This window comes from Megalobrama amblycephala, linkage group LG13 (assembly GCF_018812025.1).
Source record: "Megalobrama amblycephala isolate DHTTF-2021 linkage group LG13, ASM1881202v1, whole genome shotgun sequence".
Classification (NCBI taxonomy): Eukaryota; Metazoa; Chordata; class Actinopteri; order Cypriniformes; family Xenocyprididae; genus Megalobrama; species Megalobrama amblycephala.
In genome coordinates this window covers 18,701,429-18,726,061 of record NC_063056.1, presented here as the reverse complement: position 1 = coordinate 18,726,061, position 24,633 = coordinate 18,701,429, and the positions used below count along the sequence as shown (strand labels likewise).

General features: G+C 36.6%; 1 protein-coding gene across 3 annotated transcripts; it reads right to left on the bottom strand.

The window, feature by feature from the left end:
- Window positions 1–281: 281 nt before the first annotated feature.
- On the bottom strand, window positions 282–24,243 carry LOC125244178. 3 transcript variants are annotated; one of them, XM_048154208.1, is made up of 9 exons: window positions 24,125–24,242; window positions 15,314–15,427; window positions 10,285–10,382; window positions 10,032–10,184; window positions 9,787–9,930; window positions 6,776–7,024; window positions 5,991–6,365; window positions 3,657–3,731; window positions 282–1,232 (listed from the first exon to the last, which is right to left on the bottom strand). In XM_048154208.1, exons 3-9 carry the CDS (start codon window positions 10,337–10,339, stop codon window positions 1,108–1,110), a joined length of 1,176 nt encoding a protein of 391 aa, XP_048010165.1. In that variant the 5' UTR covers window positions 10,340–10,382; window positions 15,314–15,427; window positions 24,125–24,242; the 3' UTR covers window positions 282–1,107. The 3 variants fall into 3 exon arrangements, with proteins under 3 accessions (XP_048010165.1, XP_048010166.1, XP_048010167.1); XM_048154209.1 differs by having other exon boundaries at window positions 282–1,223; window positions 24,125–24,241; XM_048154210.1 differs by lacking the exon at window positions 3,657–3,731 and having other exon boundaries at window positions 282–1,223; window positions 24,125–24,243.
- Between the last annotated feature and the right edge of the window lie 390 nt (window positions 24,244–24,633).

The following is a 24,633-nucleotide window of genomic DNA, read 5'->3' as shown; positions in this document are numbered from 1 at the left end:
TTTGTTTATGAGGGAAAAGTCTGGAAACATCCTGAAGATGTGTGTCATCAGCATATACACTCATACCTGTTCACCAGATTATTGGCCATAACATGGAAAATAATTATGAAACTGCTGTGTGTGTGCACTTGGATGGGTGAAATGCAGAGCACAAATTCTGAGTATGGGACACCACACATCACACATCACATGTTATGGCCAATAACTTTTTTACAATTTTGTCTAACTAAATAAAACATAAAGCACAAAAAAAATAATTTTAAATGTAACAAAAATGTATGTACAGTATGAAAAATTATATTTTATTGAATTGTAGAGAGTGTTAGATGACAGCAGTTTAAATGTAAAAATAGGGGAAATGAGCATACACAATTAAATGTCCAATTCCAACATATTTCAATATTGACTGATCTCTAACATCGGTCGCCAATAACTGATATGGTTCTGTTGGAAACATAAAACAATGGATTGACACACACAAGGTCTACAGTTGAGAGGACGATTGGACAGCTTAAACGCAGATTTCACTCCACAGTGAACTGCACGTTGAGCCTCCAAGGGCTTGCAAAATTATTGTCCCATGTGTTGTTCTTTTTAACATTTTGAAGACGTTTTCTGCCTACGAAGAGGAGGATGAGCTTGAAGAAGAGGGTCATGAAGAAGATGAGGCTCACGAATCTTCTGCAACAAGATTCGAGGCTGGATTTGCTGTCAGAGATGCCATCGTGGATGCATTCTTTAATGAGTAATATATCCAAGTATTGTAGCAGTATAATACTGAAAATAAAATTTATTAGTAGTAGCAATATTAATAATAAAATGTATTGGTAGTAGTAGCCTAGTAATGTTAATGACAAAATGTAGGCTAGTAGTTGCAATTAAAAGTAATGTTATTTATTAGCAGTGCTATTTATTAGTAGTATTAATATTATATATGAATGTATTAGCTTTATATTTATTATTGGTGTTTTGTTAATATATTTGTTCTTAAAATTACTTAATACAAAACTTGTCAGGTCTGTCATAAAACATAGTTTTAGTCAATTTATGTGACTGTTATTTTCCCTTCACTTTGTAGCTGCAGAAGTTTGTTGTTAAGAATGAAGTTTAAAGGTCTTGATTTTCCTTCTCCTTTTTGAGTTTTTCGATCTCTAATTGCAGTTTTATCTTTTGTAGCTGTAGGACGTCTCTCTGTAGTTCCAGCAGTTCTTCTCTTGTAGTGGCTGGAGAGGGTAATGCAAGAGAAATGTTATTTTCTTATTTGTATTCAATCAATGCTACTGCTTAAACATGATTAATTTTGTTAATCTTACATGAGTTACATAGATTTCCTTACATGATTTTTGCATAACCTTTAAATTATGTTTGTTGACATATAGATATATGTGTATAACCATTGCATGTACTGACAATTGTTTTTAAGATATGTTGTTTCTGACTGAGGGACTTTTCAAAAGAGTGCTAACTATCTAAGAACATAAGGGGATGAACCAAAAGTTACAAGCAGGTCGCTGTCCGACGGTGGTTATGTCGTACATGTAAGTCATTCGATTTTGATTGATGAGCACAGAGATATACATATGTCACCTTTTATTTTTATGTTTAAGTATTGGGTTACTTTTCTGTCATACATTTGGTAAAAAAACTAAAAGATATTGTTTTGTATGCTTTTCAGTCTTTCTTTGATGTTGCAAAGCTAATCTACAGTTTCTGTGAGAAGCAACTTGAGAATAATGTCAAGGTCAGATAGCTGGGAAGAAGTTTAGGGAGTTAGATAAGATGTTTCCAATTAAAAAATTATTTACATGTCAGGTGGACACAACTACTATGGGATGATGGTGATGATTAATTATGGGATGTCAATGAACTTATGATTTCAATTGTACTTAAGATTTAAGGAAGTAGGATGGCTTCATGATAATTTACTCATTTGTTTATCCAATCAATTTTGAAAGTCTGTTTGCTGAAAAATTAATATGTATGATTTGACTGAATAAATACTCTGTTTTGTTTGGAGCTCACTTTATATATCTCTGATGTATGGTTTGGTTGCAAGAGAGACTACCCTGAATTTCGATTTTCAGAAATAAATTTCAGTCCTTCCAGGATTTCGCTGGACTTTTTTCTGATTTTTGCGGACTAAAATGACTGAATTTGCGGCAGCTTTTCTCAAAATTTGCGGCAATATTTACAGCATGTTTCGATGGTTTCACAGAGATTATCGCCCCCCGTGTGAAATAATTACATTTCGAAACGGTTCGAAACACTTATGATGTAACGAAGCCTCATTTACTGAAATCACATGATACACGCTCTGAACCACTGATTCGAAACAAAAGTTTTGGAAAGCTGCAAAGCTTCATGAAGCAGTGTCTTGAAATCGCCCATCACTAGATATTGTTGAATAAAGTCGTTATTTTGTTTTTTTGGCGCACGGAAAGTATTCTCGTCACTTCATAACATTAAGGTTGAACCACTGCAGTCACATGAACTGTCTAAAATATGTCTTTAGTAGCTTTCTGGGCATCTGAAAGTGTAAATTAACTTTCTGTCAATGGACGCCTCACTGAGCCATCGGATTTTATCAAAAATACCTTAATTTGTGTTCCAAAGATGAACGAAGGTCTTATGGGTGTGGAACGACATGAGGGTGAGTAATAAATAACAGAATTTTCATTTTTGGGTGAACTAACCCTTTAAGTTCTGGTGGCACCAGACCCTGATTTGATAATGCTGTGAGGACTGACTGAGCTTGAGTTGAGATGCTGATTGAATTCACTTTTTATTATTATTAATAAATATTAAAAATATATATGCGAGGTTGTGGAAATGGATAATAAGCCAGTAAGTGCTCCTCTGCAGCATCTACTACAGTGGTAATTTATTATTTTTTATTTCTAAATAAGTGTTTGCTTTCCTACATCGTGAAACCTTTAGTTTTACAAATGGGGACAAACTATGAAGTATGAACAAATAATGTTTTGGAGATCACATTAAAAATAACATTCAAACTGGGCAATGTTTAAAGCTTTGAAGTGCTGGGAAAAGTTGTGTGAAGCACTTAAAAGCAACCAAAAACATTAGACCATTTCTGCCAATGTTTCTCAAGAAAATTCTGAGACGAATGTGAACGCTTCTCCCAAGATTTCACAGCGATTAAGTTAATTCTGCGGTAAACTCAAGCGGTTTCTTCTCAGCGCACGTGTAGAAATGTTGTGTGATCGAGATCGGCCCGCTGCTCTGAACTCCAGTCGCGACGTGTTGTCTATTATTGGTCCGAGCTGTGCAGTGGCTCAAACATGCATGTTGCGATGGCGTCACGGTACATGTCTAAGTCCAAAATCTGTGGAAAATCTGTGGCAATTAAGAAAAAATGCAAGATCCTCTGGAGTTTACTTGATTTTGCGATAAATTCAGTGATCGCAGAATCGCAAAATCCTGGAAGGACTAAAATTTGGTTTGATAATTTTACTATTGAGTGGCCTGACTTTATTCTCACTTGTGAATTTCCACCACAGTATTTGCTTCTTTCTGTAATTCAGAAGTGTTTTGGTGAAATTATGTCTAAATAGTCTAAAAATAATCTTGAGGCTGTTCTAAGTCAAATTAACAATAGACTAAAATAACTGTTAACAAAGAAGCAATAAAACCCTTACTTGGTTCCTGCCTGGTTTGGCATACTGCTGGCGGCGCTCTGTCAGTGTTGAAGCTGCTTTGATTGATGGGAAGGTCTAACGTGTGAAACAAATACAAATCATAATATGATTTTGTTGTCATATTACGCCTGTCATGATCTTTAAATCATTTATCCTCAGCAGTAATAAATTTGATTTTAAGACAATAATTCTATCCATCATGGAAGTCACGCCCCTGCTGCCTTCCAAACCATGTAGGATTACTTTCCCTTTGGTTGGTAAATCTTACATGGCCGCTGGACAGGCAGCAGCCACATTTCATTCTATGGCTGTGCTTCAGGCTTATCAAGTTAATTTACTAAAAGTGCTGGATGAGGGAGAAGGCCTGACTCCTGAGGCTGTTAAGGAGTTCAGACAGGCTAGTGACTTGTCGCTGAGAGCTACAGTACCAAGCATACTGCCCGCGCAATAGGCAGGTCACTGTTGGGAATGGTAACACTAGAGCGCCACCTTTGGCTTACTCTTACTGAAATTAAAGAAAAAGACAAGTCTTTCTTATTGGACGCCCCCACGTCTAATGACGACCTATTTGGAGAGTCTGTGACTGCTATGGTGGAAAATTTCAAGCAGCAAAACAGCAGTCTGCAGTTTTTGTCAGCTCATCCCACACAAGTCTAGGGAGGGTGAACGACAACCACTGTCAGTTCGTTCATACTCGTCCTCTCTATAGTGCTCCCGTAAGGTACAGCAAAGTGAACCATCACCTATGGAACCCCCCTCATGTTCTCAGGCCCCCAACAGAAGTTCCTGAACCTTTCACTCATATTCGGAGACCAGGACTTCCATTGGAGAGTTTGGACAATCTCAAGCGTATTCACCTCTCTCATTGTGGCCTCCTAGCTCCGGCCATAACTGTCCCGCCGCTAAGTGCGCCTTGGGCGGTTTAGGTTGGGCCCTATCGACAAGCATTGCGTCAGATAGCCTGTGCATCCCAGCCTTCAGAGTTCATGTGTGTGGCCCATTTATGGCAGCGTTCAAACCTTTCCCCCCTCCCCCACTGCCGTTGTGGGTGGTCAGCCTGATGGGGCGATTGGACAGCTCCCTGCATTAGAGGTCTCTGCCACTCTCGTGCCTTGGGGTCATAGGCAGGTGGACAAGTTTATGACAAAGAGTGGGCACGATTGTTTCCCACACACATTCAGTCATTACAAGACTGTCTGAGTCACTTCAGGATAGGTTGTCTAGTCCATGTTGGTCTATGTCACGGACTGATGGGCCTTATGGCAGCATTGTCCCCTGTCTGTCAGCTGGGCCTGCTCCACATAAAACCATTCCAATGGTGGGTCAAAAGCCAAGGGATCTCACCTCATTGCCACCCTTTCCGCTAAGTCCTGGTCAAGCACAGAGGCTTTTATGCTCTGCGTCCATGGATGAGGCTCCCGCTACTCCGCAGAGGAGTTCAGCTAGGGGCTTGTTGTCGTTGCAAGACTATCACGACGATGGATGCATCCATTACAGGCTGTGGGGCAGTCTATGAAGGACACATGACCTTTGGAGTCTGGAGCGAAGTGCGTCGTGGCTGGCACATAAATCGTTTGAAGTTGCTGGCAGTGTTTCTGGCACTCAAGCATTTCTTACCCTATCTGATGGGGTGTCACATATTGGTCAGGACGGACAACATAATTGTGGTCTCGTCAGTGTTGGGGAGTAGCTAGCTACAAGTAGCTTAACTACATTTTTCAGTAGCTTGTCAGTAGCTCAGTTACTTTTAAAACAGTGTAGCTTTTTCAGTAGCTAACAACTTTTTCCAGAAAGTAGCGGTGTAGCATGAAAGCTACATTCCGTTTTGCATTCTGATGAGTCATGAGCCTGTAATGCAGTGAAGCAGGGCAGCGTCTTCTTATTAGATCACAAACTAAATTTGTTCATTACCACCATTGAAATGATTGGGAAAAAGTGTCCCAATCAACCTGAATTCACTCTACTCTTTGAAATCATAATTGCATTGCATATTGTTTTTAACCCCAAAAAATGTACTTTTAACATTCTTCATTAACAATTATTCAGTTATTTGTAACAATGTTATTGTAAAAAAAAAAAACAAAAAAAAAAAAAAAAGCTGTACTTTTTGATAGTAGCCTGTAGTGTAGATATTAACTACTTTTTCAGAAGGGTAGCTTAAATGTAACTTAACTACTTTAGCATATGAGTAGCTTGTAGCTTGTCAAGCTACAGTTTCAGATTAGCTTCCCCAACACTGGTCAAAACTACACTATTACACTATTCACAATATTGACTGAAAGTAGTTAGTAGTGTGGTTAGTTACTAGACCCCCAACACTTGTCATTCACCTACCCTGCAGAACCTCCACCTTGACTTTTCTGCTGAGGGTCTTGCTCTTGAACGTCAGGCTACAGCTGTACTCCCCCCTGATCTTCTCTGATACAGGCAGATTATGAATCGATAGATCCGTGTCTTTTATCTCTCTTCCCTTGACCCTGCTGTCTGTGCCCGGTGTGACATCCCATCTGACCACAGGACCAACACTGAGGCTGAGGAGAGTCTGCTGGTTTTGATCGCTGAGAGGAGTGAAGCTCCAACTACCACCCTGGAGGCCTGTCTCATTTAACACGGACCAGGGAATGTTAGATGACAGGGAACATGGAATGTTGACTGTAGAGGACGAGGAGAGAGAGGTATAAATCGGATCTGGAGGAGAAGGGGAGAGGTCTAGAGGAAAAGAGATGAAAATAAAGGGAACATTATTATTTTTATTAAGCAGCAGCAATTTAAATAATCATAAAACATAAAATAAATAATAATAACATAATTATTGACATAATTCAAATGAAATAACAGATGTATACTTATATTCTATTAAAATTATATTAAATATTGTTTATATATTTACATTTAGCATTACAAAAAGTGAGAGTAAACAAGCTTTTATCAGTTCTCCATCATTATTCTGCTAAATTTGACATAATTTCACCATATTCCTCCTACTTATAGATCTTGACTGTAATCATCTTCTTTGTTTCTTGTGTATTATACATTTCTTATTGCTTTGTAAACAATGCTCAGAATGTGAAAACTAATAAATGGATAGATACACTGAGTGTTTAACAACTGCGTCTCACCTATCACAAAAACAGTTGTTGTTGCTTTAGTTTCTCTCCCGTCATACTCCACCTGGCATGTCCAAACACCACTATGACACCTGGACACATCTTTGACTGAAATTGTGTTTCCATAACGCTTGATTTCATGACAACCTGAGTTTTCAGGTGGAATCCACGTTATTCTGGGCCTCGCTGAACTAGGCTCAGTTTTACATTCCAGAGACAGAGACTCACCAAACATCACGGCTGGCACTTTGGGTATAGTGACTGAAATAGAGAAAAATGTGTTGAAAGGTGGAATATGCAACATTAGATAATCTTATCATGTAATGTGTAAAGTTATAGCCAAAAATATCAAAGTGTATGTGAGAGTGGAGTAACCCATTTAATTCTGTTCATACTGCCAAATATGCCGAATTAACATTAAAATCGTTCTAGTGGGTAAATTATATGACTTAATCATCGTCTTTATGAGTTTAGTAAGATTGATGATTATAAAATATATTCATAGATTCATTTTTTATGTATTTTTTTCTTTTTTGCAGTTCAGCCCTATGATACAGGGGGCAGACTACTTCTGCAGTGTTCACATCTTGAATCGAGCTCAGCAGTAGGTGTAGAGTCATCCAGTCATCTCTTTGAAAAAGGAACTAATAGAAAAACTGTTCTGTAAAATTAGCAAGGGGGACATCAGGTAGATTTGAAATAAGTAGGGGATTACACAGGGGTGTCCGATCTCACCCTTTTTGTTTTTGTTAGCAACACAAATAATGGCCCTTCACATCAAAAAAGGACATTTTCAAGGAATTACAGCATTAGGAAAAACATTTAAGCTGTGTCAATTTGCAGATGACACTGAGGTATTTGTGAAGGATAGGAATGAAATCATTAAAGCAGTGAAATGCATAAAAGATTTTTTCAGATGTATCAGGGCTAAGAATTAATGTGAATAAGTCAGTTCTGTTTCCTCTTATAGACTGTTGTTTAACTAATCTGTAATATTCCAATTGCAAATCAAGTAACATATCTGGGAGCTGTTATATGTAAAGATGAATATTTGCATAATAGTTTAAACTTTAATCCATTTATTAATAAAACGAATGTTTCAGATTAAAAGAATGTTTCAGATGTTTAATATGTGGTTATAAAGGGTATAAAAAAAGTATATGCGTCATTATCATTGGACATTCCCCCTAAAGTTACCAAACAATTAGATAAAATACTTTATGATTTTATTTGGAAAAACAAGCCTCATTATCTGAGAAAAGAAATTTTATGCAATTCCAAAGATCATGGTGGTTTAGAGGTGTTGAGTTATGATGCTTTAAACAATGTATTTAAAATAAATTGACTTATTCAATATTTAAAAGATAAAGATAGTATTTGGAACTCCTTTCCCAATTATCTATTCAAGCAATTAGGTGACCTCATTTTTATTAAAGTGTAATAATTCAATCGAAAAAATACCGGTTAAGCCTGCAAAATTTCATAAACAAGCTCTCATGGCATGGACACTGGTCTATAAGCATAACTTTTCACCTAGGAGATATTATATTTGGAACATCCTATACAAAAATAAATCTCTTTTTTTATTACAGGGTTGAAAACAATATTATATTAGTTTGTCAGCTTTTAAATAATGATGAAAATTTACTGAGAATTTTTGAATAAATTTAAAATACCAGTTAGGCCAAGGAGTTTGCTGTTGTATTGGATGCAATTCCCCAAAAAGTATTGATCCTTCTTAGGAATGCATTACAAGAGGAAGATCTAAATTTTACAGATATCAAGGGTAAAATATTTATTGGTAATACAAATATTTTACAAAATAGAGTCTCAAATAACTATATTAGAAATATACTTAATAATATTGTTTATCCTCCAGCTCGTTTTTTCTGGTCTTCTGTGTTTGGAGATGTGAATTGGGGTAAAGCTTGGTGAACAGTGGATAAATTCTATGTTAATAATAAAGTAAAAGAAGTCTCTTTTAAAATAATGCATAGAATAAACCCAGTAAAACATGTGCTGGAACGGTTTAAATTAGATATTGGTTACTCTTGTAATTTCTGTAAAGGTGAAAAGAAAACTATTTTTCAGTTATTTTTCCATTGTATACATACAAAAAAATTTTGGATTGATGTGGAGCATTTAATTAAGAAAAAATTGAACATTGAATTGCAGTTGAGTGGACTTGATATAATGATACACTTTAATGATTATGGGACTGAGAAAGAGAAGGCATACTTCATACAATTGTTAATATTAATGGGAAAGTTTCACATTCATAAGATGAAAAGGTCTGACTGCAAGCCAATTTATTTTTTATTTTTTTGCTTTAAAAATGATTTTAAAATGTATTGTTCTGTTTTGCGTAATTGTATAAGTAAAAAGGCAATTCAAGCTTATAACATTGTAAGCAGATATGATGTATAAAGTAGCACCCTTTTCCTTTTGTTTGTTATAATTTTGTTCTTGTCCTCTGGCATTGTTATTTCATTCTATTTTAGTTGCTATATTTTTTACTTCAATGATATATCTCATTGTATTGTTGGTTTATGGCATTAAAAAAAAAATAATAATAATTTTAATTCACACCTTGAGTGTTTTTGGAAAATATATGAGAGCAATTAACAGAAAAGTTCACCCAAAATAGAAAATTCTGTCATAATTTATTTATATTTATCATTTATTTATGTAACATTTTGACTTCTGGGGAACGAAGAAGATTTATTTATTTTTATTTTTTTATTTATTTATTTTTTTTTGATTGATTGATTTATTTATTTATTTTACTTTTTTTATTGTTTTTTTTTTTCCATACAATGAAACTCAGTTTTGGAACCCATTGATTTCCATTGTATGGACAAAAACAGCTAAAACATTCTTTAAAATATCTTCTTTTGTGTTTCACAGAATAAAAAATGAAGCAATTTTTGAGTGAACTATCCCTTTAAGAGATTTTGTGGCTGTAAACTTTGGGTCTCTTTTTTACTTTTTGTTTCTCACACACTTTCTGTACTTAGTCTTACCATGGTACAGTTTGTAGGTCTTGACATAAATAGACATTAGTACATGTTGTTCATTGCGCCAAACATCAAAATCAAAATCCTGTACTGGTGAGATTTGGAGATCGTAATTTGATGACAGAGAGGCATGTGTTTTAACATTTTTCCCTAAAAAAGACAAACATACATGTGCAGTTATATCAAACATGGTAGCCTGATTATTATTGTGGAGAAAAAAGACATGAACTCAGTAAAAACATGCATCTCACCCATTTGGATCCCACCCTGAGGGTTCCTGCTGATAATTGGACTTTTATCTGAGCCGCGGTACCAGTTCACATAAACGTTATCTGCTGTTATTGATGAATCTCTAGGTATGGTAACGGCCCCTCCAATCTGTGCGTAAATTACTATGGGGCTTTCTGATGATAGAAGATCACATCGGTCAGAAGAAGAATGCTTATACAGACTCCATGTCATGCTCTTCACCATATAACAACTGTCAAGATATTTGCAACTTACCTTGTGCTTTGAGAAATTGTACAAGTAGCGATATTAATATCCAACAAAACATCATTCTGTCCTCAGAGCAGAACCAGAGAGGATGTTTGAAGGGTGATCTGTAAGACAGCCATAGAGAAATGTACTACCAAGAGCATCACACAGCACAGAGGAAGGAAGGGGCTTGTGGTGGGCTCAGATTTTTTTTGAGTGATTGAGAGAAACGGTAACAGAAACAGTGCAGGATGGTGAGGGGGAGACAGAAGCTTTGTGGTGGGCTATGGGTTACAGACATAAAGGAAGACAAGAACCAGTGAAGAAACATGAAAAACAACAGCTAGAAAGACGGCAAGACAAAGATGCAGAGAGGTGTGTCTGTGGTGGGCTGAGATTGTGCGGGGAGTATATTCGTATCCCTCTCGTTTTCACCTCTTCACCTCCTCCTCCAAAACACCCCCTCTCTTCCTCCCTTGTTCCACGAAAGGCGGATCTCTCCACGCTTACACACAGAAAAAAGAACACCACATGCCGCTGCTGGTGGTGTCGCTGAGCTTGCAGTGCGGCGTGCGTTATATCTGTTATATCTGATCTTCGCTTTTTTCTCTTTTTGTGTATCCGATTCGCACAAATCTCTCCTTTTACTCCTTCTGAAGAGATAGAGACAATTCAAACTAGAAAAATGCAGACTAATTTGTTACAATGCGTTCTTTGTAAATCCTTTAATTCACTTTTAAGGTTGAGTCAATGATGCTTTGGGAACACCATTTTGTGAATGCATCTGAAGCACATCTGAACGTCACAGGCGGGTGACGTCACAACCAGGAAAGCATAAAAGCACATCTGGAATAGTCAGCGTTTAGCTTCTGTGCCTCAGCAAGCATTCTGTGTCATACTGTTTGTCTTATTTGTTAGTGCCAGAGCTGATCTAGTTCAGCACAATCACAGTATTTGTAATAATGGCGAATAAGCAAGCATTCAAGCAGTGTGTTCCTTCCTGCCCTCATTTCCTAACAGGTGGGGATACATGACTTGTGTGTTATGTGTTTGTTTCGTGTTCCTCACGGTTCTGGCCCCACTGCTGCCAAGGCAGCATGGAAGCTAAGATCGTGGGGTTCACAAAAGGATCTCATGGAGGGATTCTCTGCCTTAACCCACAGGATCCAGCACTCTCTCGCTGGGATCGGGAGCTCGCTCTGCGGCTTCTTCCGCCCAGGGGGAGAGCCAGGTGCTTCATATATCTGATTCTGAGGGGTTAGATATTATGAGGTGGAGGTGATTACTTGCGCTGTGTCTAAGTTAAATATTGATTGCTCAGTGGAGAATATTGGCGCAAACTAGATGAGTGTTGACAGGACAGGCTGGTGTGTGTCTGCATACCATGTCTATTTTGCAGGCGTATCAGGCGGACATGCTGAGGGATTTGAATGAGGGCAAGGGGGTGGGGCCTGACGCGGTTCGAGAATTGCATCGGGCTACAGATTTTTTCTCTCAGGGCCACAAAGGAGACCACTTGAGCTATTGGCCAGTTTATGGCAGCCCTAGTGGCCACTGAGAGGCATCTCTGGCTGAACCTCTCAGATATTAAGGATAAAGACAACTCATTTCTCCTTGACTCTCCGCTTTCGCCATCTGGCCTCTTCGGCGACACAGTAAATAATGTTGTTGAGAGGTTTCAGGAGGGTAAAAAGCAGGCAGATGCGTACAAACGGTATCTCCCTAGCCGTCCCCAGCCAAATAGCTCCTCACACAGGGCTCAACAAAAAGAGAGTGTTGCTTTTCTTGTCCCCCTATAAAAACCATGGGGCACAGGATGACACTCTTAGCTGAAGCCTCCAGAAGACAGATCTGAGGAACTTTCTTCTTGTGAAGAAGGCTTCGGCTAAAAAGAAGTCCTGACACTATCAGTGTCAGACTTCTGAGGGCAGCCCCCTCTGGGGTGGAGCAGTGTACACCTCATTATACGGTGCCAGTGCCACCTTTGTGCCCTCAAAGGGGACATTCTTCCAACCCCGCCACCCTTGGTGCTTTGGGGCGCAGCAGTCTCCAGCGAACTTCTGACTCAAAGTCAATCACAAGACACTACATCAGTGACACACCCTCTGAGGAGGGTCAAAAAGCAGTCAACTCGGGTGTTTCCTGCCAGTTCTCTTCAGGTCACCGAAGTGGCTGCTCTGAATACACCAGAAGCCAGCCTCAAGAGGCTGGTTCCCTTAGTGGAATTTCTGGCAGAGTGGAGGCTTCTGCCAAATATATCTCAATGGGTCCTGTATATTATAGAAAAAGGTTACAGAATTCAGTTTGGTTCTCCTCCACCATGTTTCAACAAGGTGCTACATATGGTAGTACTTCCCGAGCAGGCTCTGGTGATGGAACAAGAAGTAAAATCCCTATTAGCAAAAGCAGCTATAGAACGGGTTCCCCCTTCTGACAGATATCTCGGGTTTTATAGCCGGTACTTCATTATTCCCAAAAAGGATGGAGGGCTGCATCCTATTTTAGATCTTCGTTTTCTGAATCTTTCAGCCAAGAAGCTCAAGTTCAAAATGTTGGCAGATTGTGACTAAAATCAGATCCGAGGACTGGTTTGTCACAATAGATCTAAAGGACACATACTTCCATGTCTCCATTCTTCCACAACACAGGAAGATCCTCAGGTTTGCTTTTGGGGGCGAAGCATACCAGTATCGGGTTCTTCCATTCAGCCAAGCTCTATCACCCCGCACGTTCACGAAATGTGTAGATGCAGCTCAGGCGCCACTCAAGCTGCAAGGTATTTATATTCTGAACTACATAGATGACTGGCTTATTCTAGCAAAGTCAGAACAAATGGCGATTTGACATTGAGATGGGGTTGAGACTGAATGCTAAGAAGAGTGTGCTTTCTCCAGCTCAGAGGAACACTTTTTTGGGAGTGGTGTGGGATTCAGTAATGATGCAGGTACACGGCCTTTGCGGCTTACCACATTCCTGTGAGTGGTCTATCTTTTGGGAGGGACCCATTCATAACATGTTTCCTTCATGGCACTTTGAGGCTAAGGCCTGCAAGTCATTGCAGAGTTCCAGCTTGGGATCTGGTTATTGTGCTAGAATGTCTTTCTGCAGCTCCCTTTGCAATGCGGCAGGCTTGTCCTCTCCGCTTACTTTCGTAAGATTTTACAACCTTGACCAAGACGCTGCTGCAGGTTCACGGGTGCTTATGTCCTAATATTGCTCTCAGTATTCCACGGACAGGAACTTGTAATTATGTCGTTTGGGCATTCTTGTTCCCAAAGCACCATTGACGCAGCGTGAATTCCCTTGAAAGGGAACGTCTCAGGTTACGTCTGTAACCATAGTTCCCTGAGAAGTGAACTAGACTCTGCGTCACTTTGCCATACTTCCTTCGCCCCTGTGATCGACTTGCTTCGGCCATTTAAAGCTAATGCTGGCTATTCTGGATGTGCTTTAATGCTTTACTGGTTGAGACGTCACCCGCCCGTGACGTTCACTCTCGCCATTGGACTAGTTGACACACGTGCTTCAGACGCATTCACGCAGAGGCGTTTCCAAAGCATCATTGATGCAGCATCTCGTTCCTATGGCTACAGACATAACCTGAGACGTGTTTGACTTTAATTTGTAATATTCTTTATATTTCTCATATTTAGATTTCTAAATTAGTAACACCATGGTCATGGGTTTGATTTCTAAGGGATGCAATAAAATGTAAAAACATAAATGTAAGTTTGTGACTTTTTGTTCATTATAGTTACATTTTTATTAAAAGTACTAAAACTTCAACAACACATAGTTCAAAATAATGTGTAATTAGCCATAAGGAATATTCATTTTCATGCGGAGTGGGATACTAAATATTTATGTGGGTCTTGTGGTTAATGCTATTTATGCATATATGATATGGCTTAAATTTAATAATTTAATTCATACTGGTTAATTTCAGTATGAAAAAGTGCAATTTTCCACACAAAAAAAAAAAAAGAAGGAAAAGAAAAAAAGATGTACACTTTTATCAATGGCTAATGAAATCATTAATCAGCAGCACTCAATGACCAGTGGTTGCATCCTGGAAACGTAAGATGTTGTTTGGGTAAAAAAAAAAAAAAAAAAAAATCTGAATAAAATATGAAAGTAAATTTAAAACCATTAGTTGTGACATACAAATATTATAGTTTCAACCATTTGTAAGTAAGGTCCAAATGTTTTTATTGCTCTGATTCTGAATTAAAATTTCCCTTTTATTTATTTTGCTGCCATTTATTACAAAAATGTCAAATGGTGAACTTAGCAATTGTAATGGTTAAACAGTAAACAGACACACAGAGATGGAGGAGAAGGGAGGGGAACATTAGTAAGACCAAGAACTTGAAACAAAACTTTCAGAAAAAAAGTAATGGACTCAGTTTTTTTAGATTGAGATAAAATTATTCTAATCAAATTCAAAGCTATTTTAATTCTCTAAAGTGCTATTCCTTCAGTTTAGCACTAAGGACAGTGGAAATATAAACACTCATGTTCTAATATCATGTATGTGACTAATTGTTCATGTTATAATAGTCCTTCATAAATGTGTAAAAGTTCTTCAGTTCATTTTCACGGCGTTGCATTCACCAGAGAATATAGGTCTGTTTTACATCCCTTGTACATCTGATGTCTTATGTTATATTTTGTGTATAGGAATGTTTTCTAGTTTCTGTATGAACGGCATACAGAAACGGCATATGTTACATGGTGTACTATGAACCATGTAACATATGCCGTCAGTTTAATCAAACCGAAAATATAGAGTGCAAAGATTAATTCCTGTTAATTTCTATGCAATTCATCCATTTCTTTCTATAGTATTTCACTGTAAATAATGTAGGTTCATTTAGCTTTTAGTTTCTAAGGAAATATAACTTTAAAAAGGAAGAAAAAGGATTTTATCCCCTATTCTGATCTAGAGAAACATAAAAACAGATTAAATAAAATCATCCATAATAAAACCTGATTAAAGTTGCCAAGTGTAATTAAACAGTTTATAATTAAATGTACATCTACTAAATATACTCACCATATGCGCAAAATACTTTGTTCCTCTTCAAAGTTGTGCAGTGGATGTGTTCACTTTCAGGCCAAAAATATTTATATTTAACATTCGCTGAAGCCTCCCCTCTGTCTGATTGGCCTGAGAGGTGAAAGAAGACGTCCGGTTATTGACATGAAGCTGTTAATTAATTAATTAATCTAAGCATTAATTTCTCCCTCCAAAACATTATTATTCGAACAATATAATAATTCATAATAAATATCTAATTCATAGGGAATTTTACATTCAGATTAATGTTGAAAAGTTTAAATGTCAATAATTAAATTACATAAAATTTTGAAGTTTGAATTCTGATTTTTGAAGTTTTCCAATGATAACCAGAAAAATTGAGACATTGTCGTGTTGCGACGTTGTTCCATTTTCCTTACTTTTCTGAATAAAGCATTACATACAATTTTAGCATCTATCATCTGTTTAAGATCCAATGCCTAATTCTACTATTAACCTGCTCAGCTTGAGCAAATATGAGTGGAATGTTACAACAAATAATGACTGTACTATGAACAGATAATTCAGTGTAATTTGTATAATAACTTGAAACATTGTGACTCGTACAAATTATCTCAGTGTGCTAAATCAGCATATAACACCTTAAAATGGTTAGCTGTACATTCACAGATAAATTTGATTTGACAGAGAATTTGAATAAAATGTAGATGCCCGGTACTGTAAAGTACAGAAAATATTTTCTTGATTAAAATGTTAGTTCTAAAAACACACATAGACACATGCAAAAACAAAAAACAGGAACAGAATTTGAAAAGTATATGAAAGTGCAAATGCAACTCATTTCATTTATACTTATATAATATGCAATTATGAGGCAAATATGAAGATCAAAATGCATTCAAATATAGATTATATCATTTAAAGGAGCAATGTAATGGGTAAACTGAAGATTACCAATTCTTATATTATTAAAATAAATTAGCACAACTTAACTTCTTCTAAAACTGGGCTGATCTCATAAAGGGGGTATATTAACTTTTTTTTCTGTAATGTATTACTTCTGCTCCAAGATGAATTTCAAACCAATGCAGTTCCTTAGTGGAAAATAAACTAAACAAATACTGAAATGAAAGCTAAAGAAAACGATGCGAAACCAAATGATGTTTAGGATAAGAGAACAAAAAAGAGACAGATAAAAATTTCATGTCAAGTCAGCGTCTTTCGGCACAATACTTCTCTTTAGAGCTCCTCTTCTCTTTAGAATTTATCTCTTACATTTATACTTTGTAACTCACCAAAACAAATAGTTCATACGCCCAAATTCATTGACTTCTGATTCTTATTCTGATTATTGTGTTAGATTTGCACAAAAACACAAAACAGGAACAGAATTTGAAAAGTAATAAAAGTGCAAATGCAACTCACATATCTTAAAATATGTCAGTGCCATTGTTTTGTCTCAAGATGCGCACCAGTAATGTTTTTTTTTTTGTTTGTTTTTTGTTTTTTTCTAGAGAACATTTATAAAAGCTACTTAAATGCCCAAATGGAACTAAGACATAATCATGGCTTAGGCTAAGTTTCTGTGAAACTAGGCCAGGGTTTATGTTAAAAAAAATTTTTAAAGTTTTTTTCTGTAATGTATCACTTCTGCTTCAAGATGAATTTCAAACCATTGTGGTTCCTTAGTGGAAAATAAACTAAACTGAAATGAAAGCTGAAGGATACGAAGAGAAACTAAATGATGTTTAGGAAAAAACAAAAAAGAGACAGCCAAATAAAAATTTTATGTCAAGTCAGCGTCCTCTTAGATTTGCATTTAAGAGGATTTAGAAGGCCAGAGCGATTCTTACAAACTGCACTTTTAACTTTTAAAAATGAAGGTTCTTCAGTCGTTCTTTGCAGCACTTCGGGTTTGGCAAAGAACGCTTTTCTTAATAAGAACCAACGCTGTAAGGATTTTGAGTTGGCTATATGCTTCTTTGGTGATGAAGAAATATCTTCATCTTATATTTTCAGTTCTTCAGCTCAGCATATTAGTTTCTGGGTTCATGAAAGTGCATTGATGTTGTTCAGTTTTGTTAAGACACAGAAAAAGTTCTTTGTGGAACGACATCAGTATGTAAAACAGTAACATGTTTAAGAGTGAATAAAGCATCCTGCAGAAAAAGAATAAAATGGGGCAGGTACTCTAGCTGTAGGACAGGAGTGGTTTGCTAAGGGGAACCACATGAAGGTTGAAACAAACATGTTGCCTGCCTCACATCTGTGTCTGAGGTTTCACCTCTCTGTCATTCTCCCTCTTCCTGCCATGCATCTTGTTCAAAAAAATACCTTTAGCTTCATGCACATCTTTACTCTTAAGATCACTATTTTATCAATAGATCTATCTCTCTATCTGTCTATCTGTCTATCCACATTCTCCTTGATTCTCATTTTTCTCTCGGAGGTAAAAGGAAAGACCCATTTTAGAGGGATCCCTCATTACTCACAGACTGAAAGAGTGTTGAGACACCAACATAATCATTACCGAAAGAAAGAAAGCAAGCAAGAAAAGTGGGCGATTTATTCCAATATGTCCCATACAGATTTTCGTTATGTGTTTCCCCTTCAGCAAGTCATTTCTGTTTGTACTCGACTGAAGAACCAAAGACTGATATTGTCTTCATCTCCCACACATCATACCTTGTAACTTGTATAAAGGAGTCTTTAGGACTTTTTGGGGCAAATAATCTACACTTTACTTTTTTTTCTTGCCATTTTATCTACAATCTTTGTCTGGTTTGCTAAAATTATGCGATAATTGTATATATATTGTGAGAAATTCACTAAGGGTGCATGACTAATGCCACATCCACACGAAGCTTTATCCACTCTGGGACCCGGTTTAACAAAATAGAGGTTTCAGGATCTGTCTGGACGAAACGCCAATATGATACAAAATTTTTACTTATACAGTTAAACGCATTTCCGTGTGGACGGGCTTTAACAGAAATTTGAATCTGAAATTTCAGGAACGTTTAGTGATTCACACATACATCTGCTTAGACTGTGGGACGTAGGAAATGTTGAAGAAGTCTGAGGTGTGCAGAGCGCTGAAGAAGGCTAAGATGGACGCCATTGCAGGCAACAGCTTCTGGGTTTTCTAGAATAAGAGTTTCACATGGTGAACAAGCTGTTTTGGAAAAGGAAGTGGAAATTACATAGAAAGACAAATTGCATTTGTCTCTTTCGTTCTTGAGTTTTCAAGGTTACATTTAATGAGGTCCTGTAGGTTTGAAATGCAAGTATGGCTAAATGTCAGTGGAAAGAGATATCGAGAGAAAGAGAGATTACTGACATTTGGTCTGAGGCTTATGAAAATGTGTATTTTTAGATTAATGTACAGAAGATTAGATCATATTTTAGACTGCAAATTTCGAAACCTCACAGTATAGATGATGATTCTGTTCCGTTGCGTAATTGTTGTGTTCACGTCATTTTATTTCTTGCACGCTGTGTTTTTCTGCTGATGGGCCTATCCGTAAATGGCCCGTTCTATTAATGTATTTTCACAGAAATGCTTAAAAAGTCATACATATTTTCAGAAATCTGTCATCTATAGTGTCATTTCCTATATATACTTGTTCTCATTTTCGTTTTCGAGTGGAGTTCCTTTGAATTCAAAATATACTTCTTTTTTTTTTTATGGGGGCTGCCATACAATTCACATCTGGTAAAGATGATGCTTCTTTAATCACTTGAACATCCTCAGTGTCTTCTAAAAGAAGTTTAAAAACATTAAACAAAACATATTTTTCAAAAAAAAAATAATAATAAAAAATACTGACTACACCTTATTGAATGCCTCTTCCATAACAGCAGACCCAGATCATCACCCTTTCTCATTAATTACATTTTTTCTGTTCCAGAATGAAACTAGGAAGATGACAAATAGAGAAAAATGTCTGACACACTTTGTGAAAGAGGGAATCCTGCTGTCATAATGAAAACTGCTCCATAACAGCAGCACTCTAAACACCAACATCTAACATAGATGCACTCTCTATTTTTTTTTTAATTCTTAAAGTGATAGTTCACCCAAAAATTAAAATTCTGTCATCATTTACTCACCCTCAAGTTGTTTTAAACCTGAAAGAGTTTCTTTCTTATTTTGAACACAAAAAAAGTCATTTTAAAGAATGTTGGTAATTAAACATTTGACGGTAGCCCTTGACTTCCATAGTAGAAAAAAATATACTATGGAAGTCAATGGCTAACGTCAACTGTCTGGTTACCAACATTCTTCAAAATATCTTCTTTTATGTTCATCAGAAGAAAGAAACTCTTACAGGTTTGGAACTACTTGAGGGTGAGTAAATGATGACAGAATTTTAATTTTTGGGTGAACTATTCCTTTAAGGTCACTGTTTCACACTCATTGTCACGTGCTGCAGTAATGAAAATTAAGGGTCGGACCCATTGTGATGTAACACTGGACACCCAAAAAGGATGTTTCCTTGACTATTAAAGCACACTTATCCTATTCTTTTAATTCAAAACATCTGCTGACTGCTACTTTAATTAATGTAGGAGTGCCACTATATTAAAGATTAATATTCATGTGTGGCATATTGCATACGTACATTGTCCAAACTCTCCTTCATAAGCTGACAAAAATGCATGTATGCGCAAAGTTGAACTGTATGCATGTATGTATATATTACAATGGCTAATAGTATATTGTATATAAAATGTTTAACGGATGAACAACATGTATTTTATGTCCCTGTGTGTATGGATACTCGTAAAGGTAATGTAATATGTTGAGCTTAAAGGTGATAGAGAGGATTTTTTCGTCGACCAAAGACTGTTACTGAGTTTTTGAAATGAGCGCATGCGTAAGAACAACCCCCCTCCTTCAAAGCTCATTTCAAAGGAACGCCTCCCAAAACTCGTGCACGAAGGAACACGAGTGTTTAACACCGGCATTCGCTGTGTCGTGTTTTTTGGATTCATTATGTCGGACTCACCGCAGGTAACTCATAATCTGCAGTTGTTACTCCTGTCTCCTGACAAAAACATTGCATGCAGCGCCTGTGGAGTGTGGAAAGTTACTGGAGCGCGCAGCCGCGCTCGTCTCTCACAAGGAACGTCATGGCAGTGATTGACAAGCCAGAGGGCCAATCGTTTACGCGATGATCAAATAATTTTGATACAGATTTTTTTCATTGTGCTAGTGTGTCTTTAAATATTTTTTCTGTCCTCCACTTCAAAGTTTTGTTTCTATCACTGAACAAAGTGCCGCTTTCTCAACTACAGGCCACTGCATTAAACAGCAAATGCTAGACATAAAATACACTGTTATAATCTGTTGGTTTAGGGGCCGTTCACATATCACGTCGAAAATGCATGGAAAGCGTGGTTGCGCTGCTTTCTCCTCCTTTCCAATCCACTTGTGCTCCTGTGGCATCTGTTGTTGCTATGCAACCATGAACTGCGCTCTCCACGACGACAAAGAAGTTTCAGCAGAGGATAAATTGATTTCTAGCCCTTATTAACTTTACTACTAGATATATTTATGGAGACCAGATATAAAAAATACCCGGTACAGCTATGATCAGCTGTTCGGCTGAGCTTTTGATGTTTTGTTACGGAAAGGCTGAAGCTGATCGGTTGGTTCTTGTCACATGACCTGCGGTGCACTTATGACGCATAACCTGATTTTGCTGAGTTCAGCATGTTCCTGGGTCAACATTTTTGTTGATCCTGGAACAACATTCAAATCAACCAATCAGATTTGAGGGAAACGTTTACAGATTATGTCAAGTTTAGGCTTAAAATCATGAATTGGTGCTTCTACATCAGTGTTATTCATCTATCAATTCCCTCTGATTTTTGGGATAACTTATGGGTAGGGTTAGGTTTAGGGGTAGGAATAGGGTTAAGACTAAATTTTCAGACTGGAATGTTGTTCCAGGATCAACAAAATATGTTGACCCAGGAATCTAATCAGCAATATCAGGATGTGCCGCTTGTGGCATTCTGAAAGTTCTGAAAGTTCTGAAAAATGCACCGCGTGCGCGTCGCTTCCATTATTAGCGTGCCTGCCGTGCAGCTACATTTGAAATAACGAATTTGAGCGTTCAAAAGACGTGATATGTGAAAGTCCCTTTATACTGTGATTATTAATACTGCTGTATCTACAACCACTGACAAAACAAGTTTAGGTAACACTTTATTTTAAGGTGACATTTACATGTAAACTAATTACTATAGTAATGAGAATAAATAAACCAAACCTTAACCTTATAGTAAGTACATGTCCTTAATTAATTAAAATTCAGTACTTATTTGTGATTACAATTACACTGTAACAATGTCACCATTTTGCAAGTTTTATCCACATGAGGGAACAAAATGTGTTGGACTCTTGAAAAAGTCCTTACATTGATGTCACGAGGGATAGCAGACCTACTTCTATGTTTTGTTTGTGATTTTCCTCAACAATCCACAAACAAAATCAGATCTTCAACAAAAGGCAGTGATGTCTGACAATCACGCAGTTGTTTTTTATGATCGGGCATCGGTTTGTATTTGTAATGCAATTCATTGGCCACAGAATGTATTTGGACACCTAAGCCACACTTAAATATATGAATACCATTGCATTAGATAACAAATTATCATATCAAATGGCATTGTTATTGTTGTTTTTTAACCTGACAGTTTTCAAGAATACTATCTGACATTATTTGACATTAACTACTTGAGTTATTGTAAGTGACAAAACGATAAATTAACACAGACAAAGTTTCACAGACAAGGCTTAAGCCTAGTCCCAGACTTAAATGCATGTTTGAGTTGTTTTTTGACTGAAAGCAACTTGCACTGACATAACTTAAAATATGTCAGTGCCATTGTTTTGTCTCAAGATACACACCAGTAATGTGTTTGTTTGTTTTTTTCTAGGGCACGTTTATAAAAGTACTATTATACTATTTGGATACTTGGGTTGTCATGTGATACACCTGTGGTTACTTTGGTTGGACACCTGTGTAAACTTGGGAACTGACTTCATACATCACTAAAAAGCATCTTAATACCAGTTTTGAATGTATACATTTGGCAGACTCTCATCCAAAGCAACTTGCATTGCATTCGATTGCATTTTATCAGGTTCATGTGTCCCTTGGGAATCAAACTCAATTTTTTTCCATTGGTAAAAGCATGTTTGAGCTACAGGAATAAGAAAAGTTGGTAACACTTTACAATAAGGTTCATTAGTTAACTACATTTGTTAACATGAATTAATAATGAACTGCACTTATACAGCATTTATTAATCTTTATTAATGTTAATTTCAACATTTACTAATACATTATTAAAATCTTGTTAACATTAGTTAATGCACTGTGAACTAACATGAACAAACAATGAACAACATATTTTCATTAACTAATGTTAACGTAGATTAGTAAATACGGTGACAAATGTATCGCTCATGGTTAGTTCATGTTAGTTAATACATTAACTAATGTTTAACTAATAAACCTTATTGTAAAGTGTTACCAGAAAGTTAGTTAGATGATGAAAGCTGTAGCAGCTTTTTCTTTTTTGTGCAGATGGTACATTTTTGCATTGATATTTTGTATCTAATGCAATGACAATTTTTAAGTGGGCATTGTATAGAATGTGTTTTGATAAACTGCAATTAATGTGGATGGATTTCAGTTAGTAAAATTGGGTGCTGAGGATGGTGTCTATTAAAATTAATAATTCATAGTCCAAAAGCTGTCCACAGACTTCGTTTGCTGCACAGACGGAATCAAAAAGGGAAAGGCTGGCTGGGAAAGGTATACTAGTGACTTAAACATGAAAAAAAAAATATTTTCCAATTTAAATGTAGGCCTAAATATTGTCTAATTTTGTGAATTTTGTTTATGAAAATTAGCTGTTTCTGTTCAGTATTACCTAAATGTTTTCACTTTTAAATTGATATCTCAATGACCTCAAATGATTTAAAGTAGCCTAAATGTAGCAAATACAAAAAGGCAAATAAAAAAGTATTCAATCGCACTGATTCAGTGTATCCGCGTGAACATTCAACGCATCACAAAACTGTTGAAACTTCATAAACCTTCAGCTTATCACACAAGATTACAAAACACTAAACCTGAACACTACTTAAAGTCTTCTTAGAGTTTGTCTGTTGACAACAAATAATTGTGAATTTTCAAGTAATGGTTCTTTCTGAGGCCTTGGCCTACAGAACAGCTAGAATTAAACACAAGTGACTTAATAATACGATGCCTAATATCTGTTAATATTCTGCACAGTGAAGGCTGACTTTTAAATCTTGTATGTCTACAACAAGAGTAATAAAACATAATCTACAAATGCACATTGACAAACACAAAAACTTATGTAGTAAGACATAAGAACAACAAACAAACATTTAGTATACTGTCTATATATCAATACACCTAAAAATGTTTCTTAAAATGGTCATTAATGTTGATCATTCAGTTTCATGATTACAGACATCACACCAAAAACATCAGATCGACATCCAAAACTTCACACTACAATACAATTTTAAAACACTATATATGACCATATTATTTTAATGAACAAAACAAGCTGCTTGTAAACATCATTAAGGAACAAACACATCTCCACCACTGTCATTTTTAATGGAATATTTTATAGCTCATCGTTTGGTCAGACATTTAACTGAAGACAAATCACTTTTAGCTTTAAACAACAAAACACATATATCAGAAATGCAGACTAATAACAAAAAGCAGCATAGTTTGTGTTTGTCATAGTAACAGCAATACTTACAGTTCCGATGAAAAGTGTGTTTGTGTGTGTGTGTGTGTGTGTGTGTGTGTGTGTGTGTGTGTGTGTGTGTGTGTGTCTGTGTGTTCTGTTTAGGAACTCAGAGCTACACTGACATTTTCTTCCAAACACACTCAGTCACACACACAGGACAGGAAACTGCAACGTGATTCGCGCAGCTCTACGCTCATGTGTCTGTGGTATTGTATGCCTTTGTTTGTACTTTGACACTTCAGTGCTATTCACCTCGATATCATTGCCACACATCATTCATCACACCAAAGGCCTTCAGTCTGCTTCAGCGAGCCTTTCCTAGAGCTCCTTTCGCTTGCATTCCGATGTCTTTTGTATTTTTATACAGTGCATTTTTATGTTATACTATGCCAAAACACAGACACACTTTTGTAGTCATAATCAAGTATAATTGCAGGATTGCAAGTATAATTTATTAATTGCGGTATATAATTACATAAAAAATAAACATTTGAGCCATTTGTTCTGTTTGTTTTGAT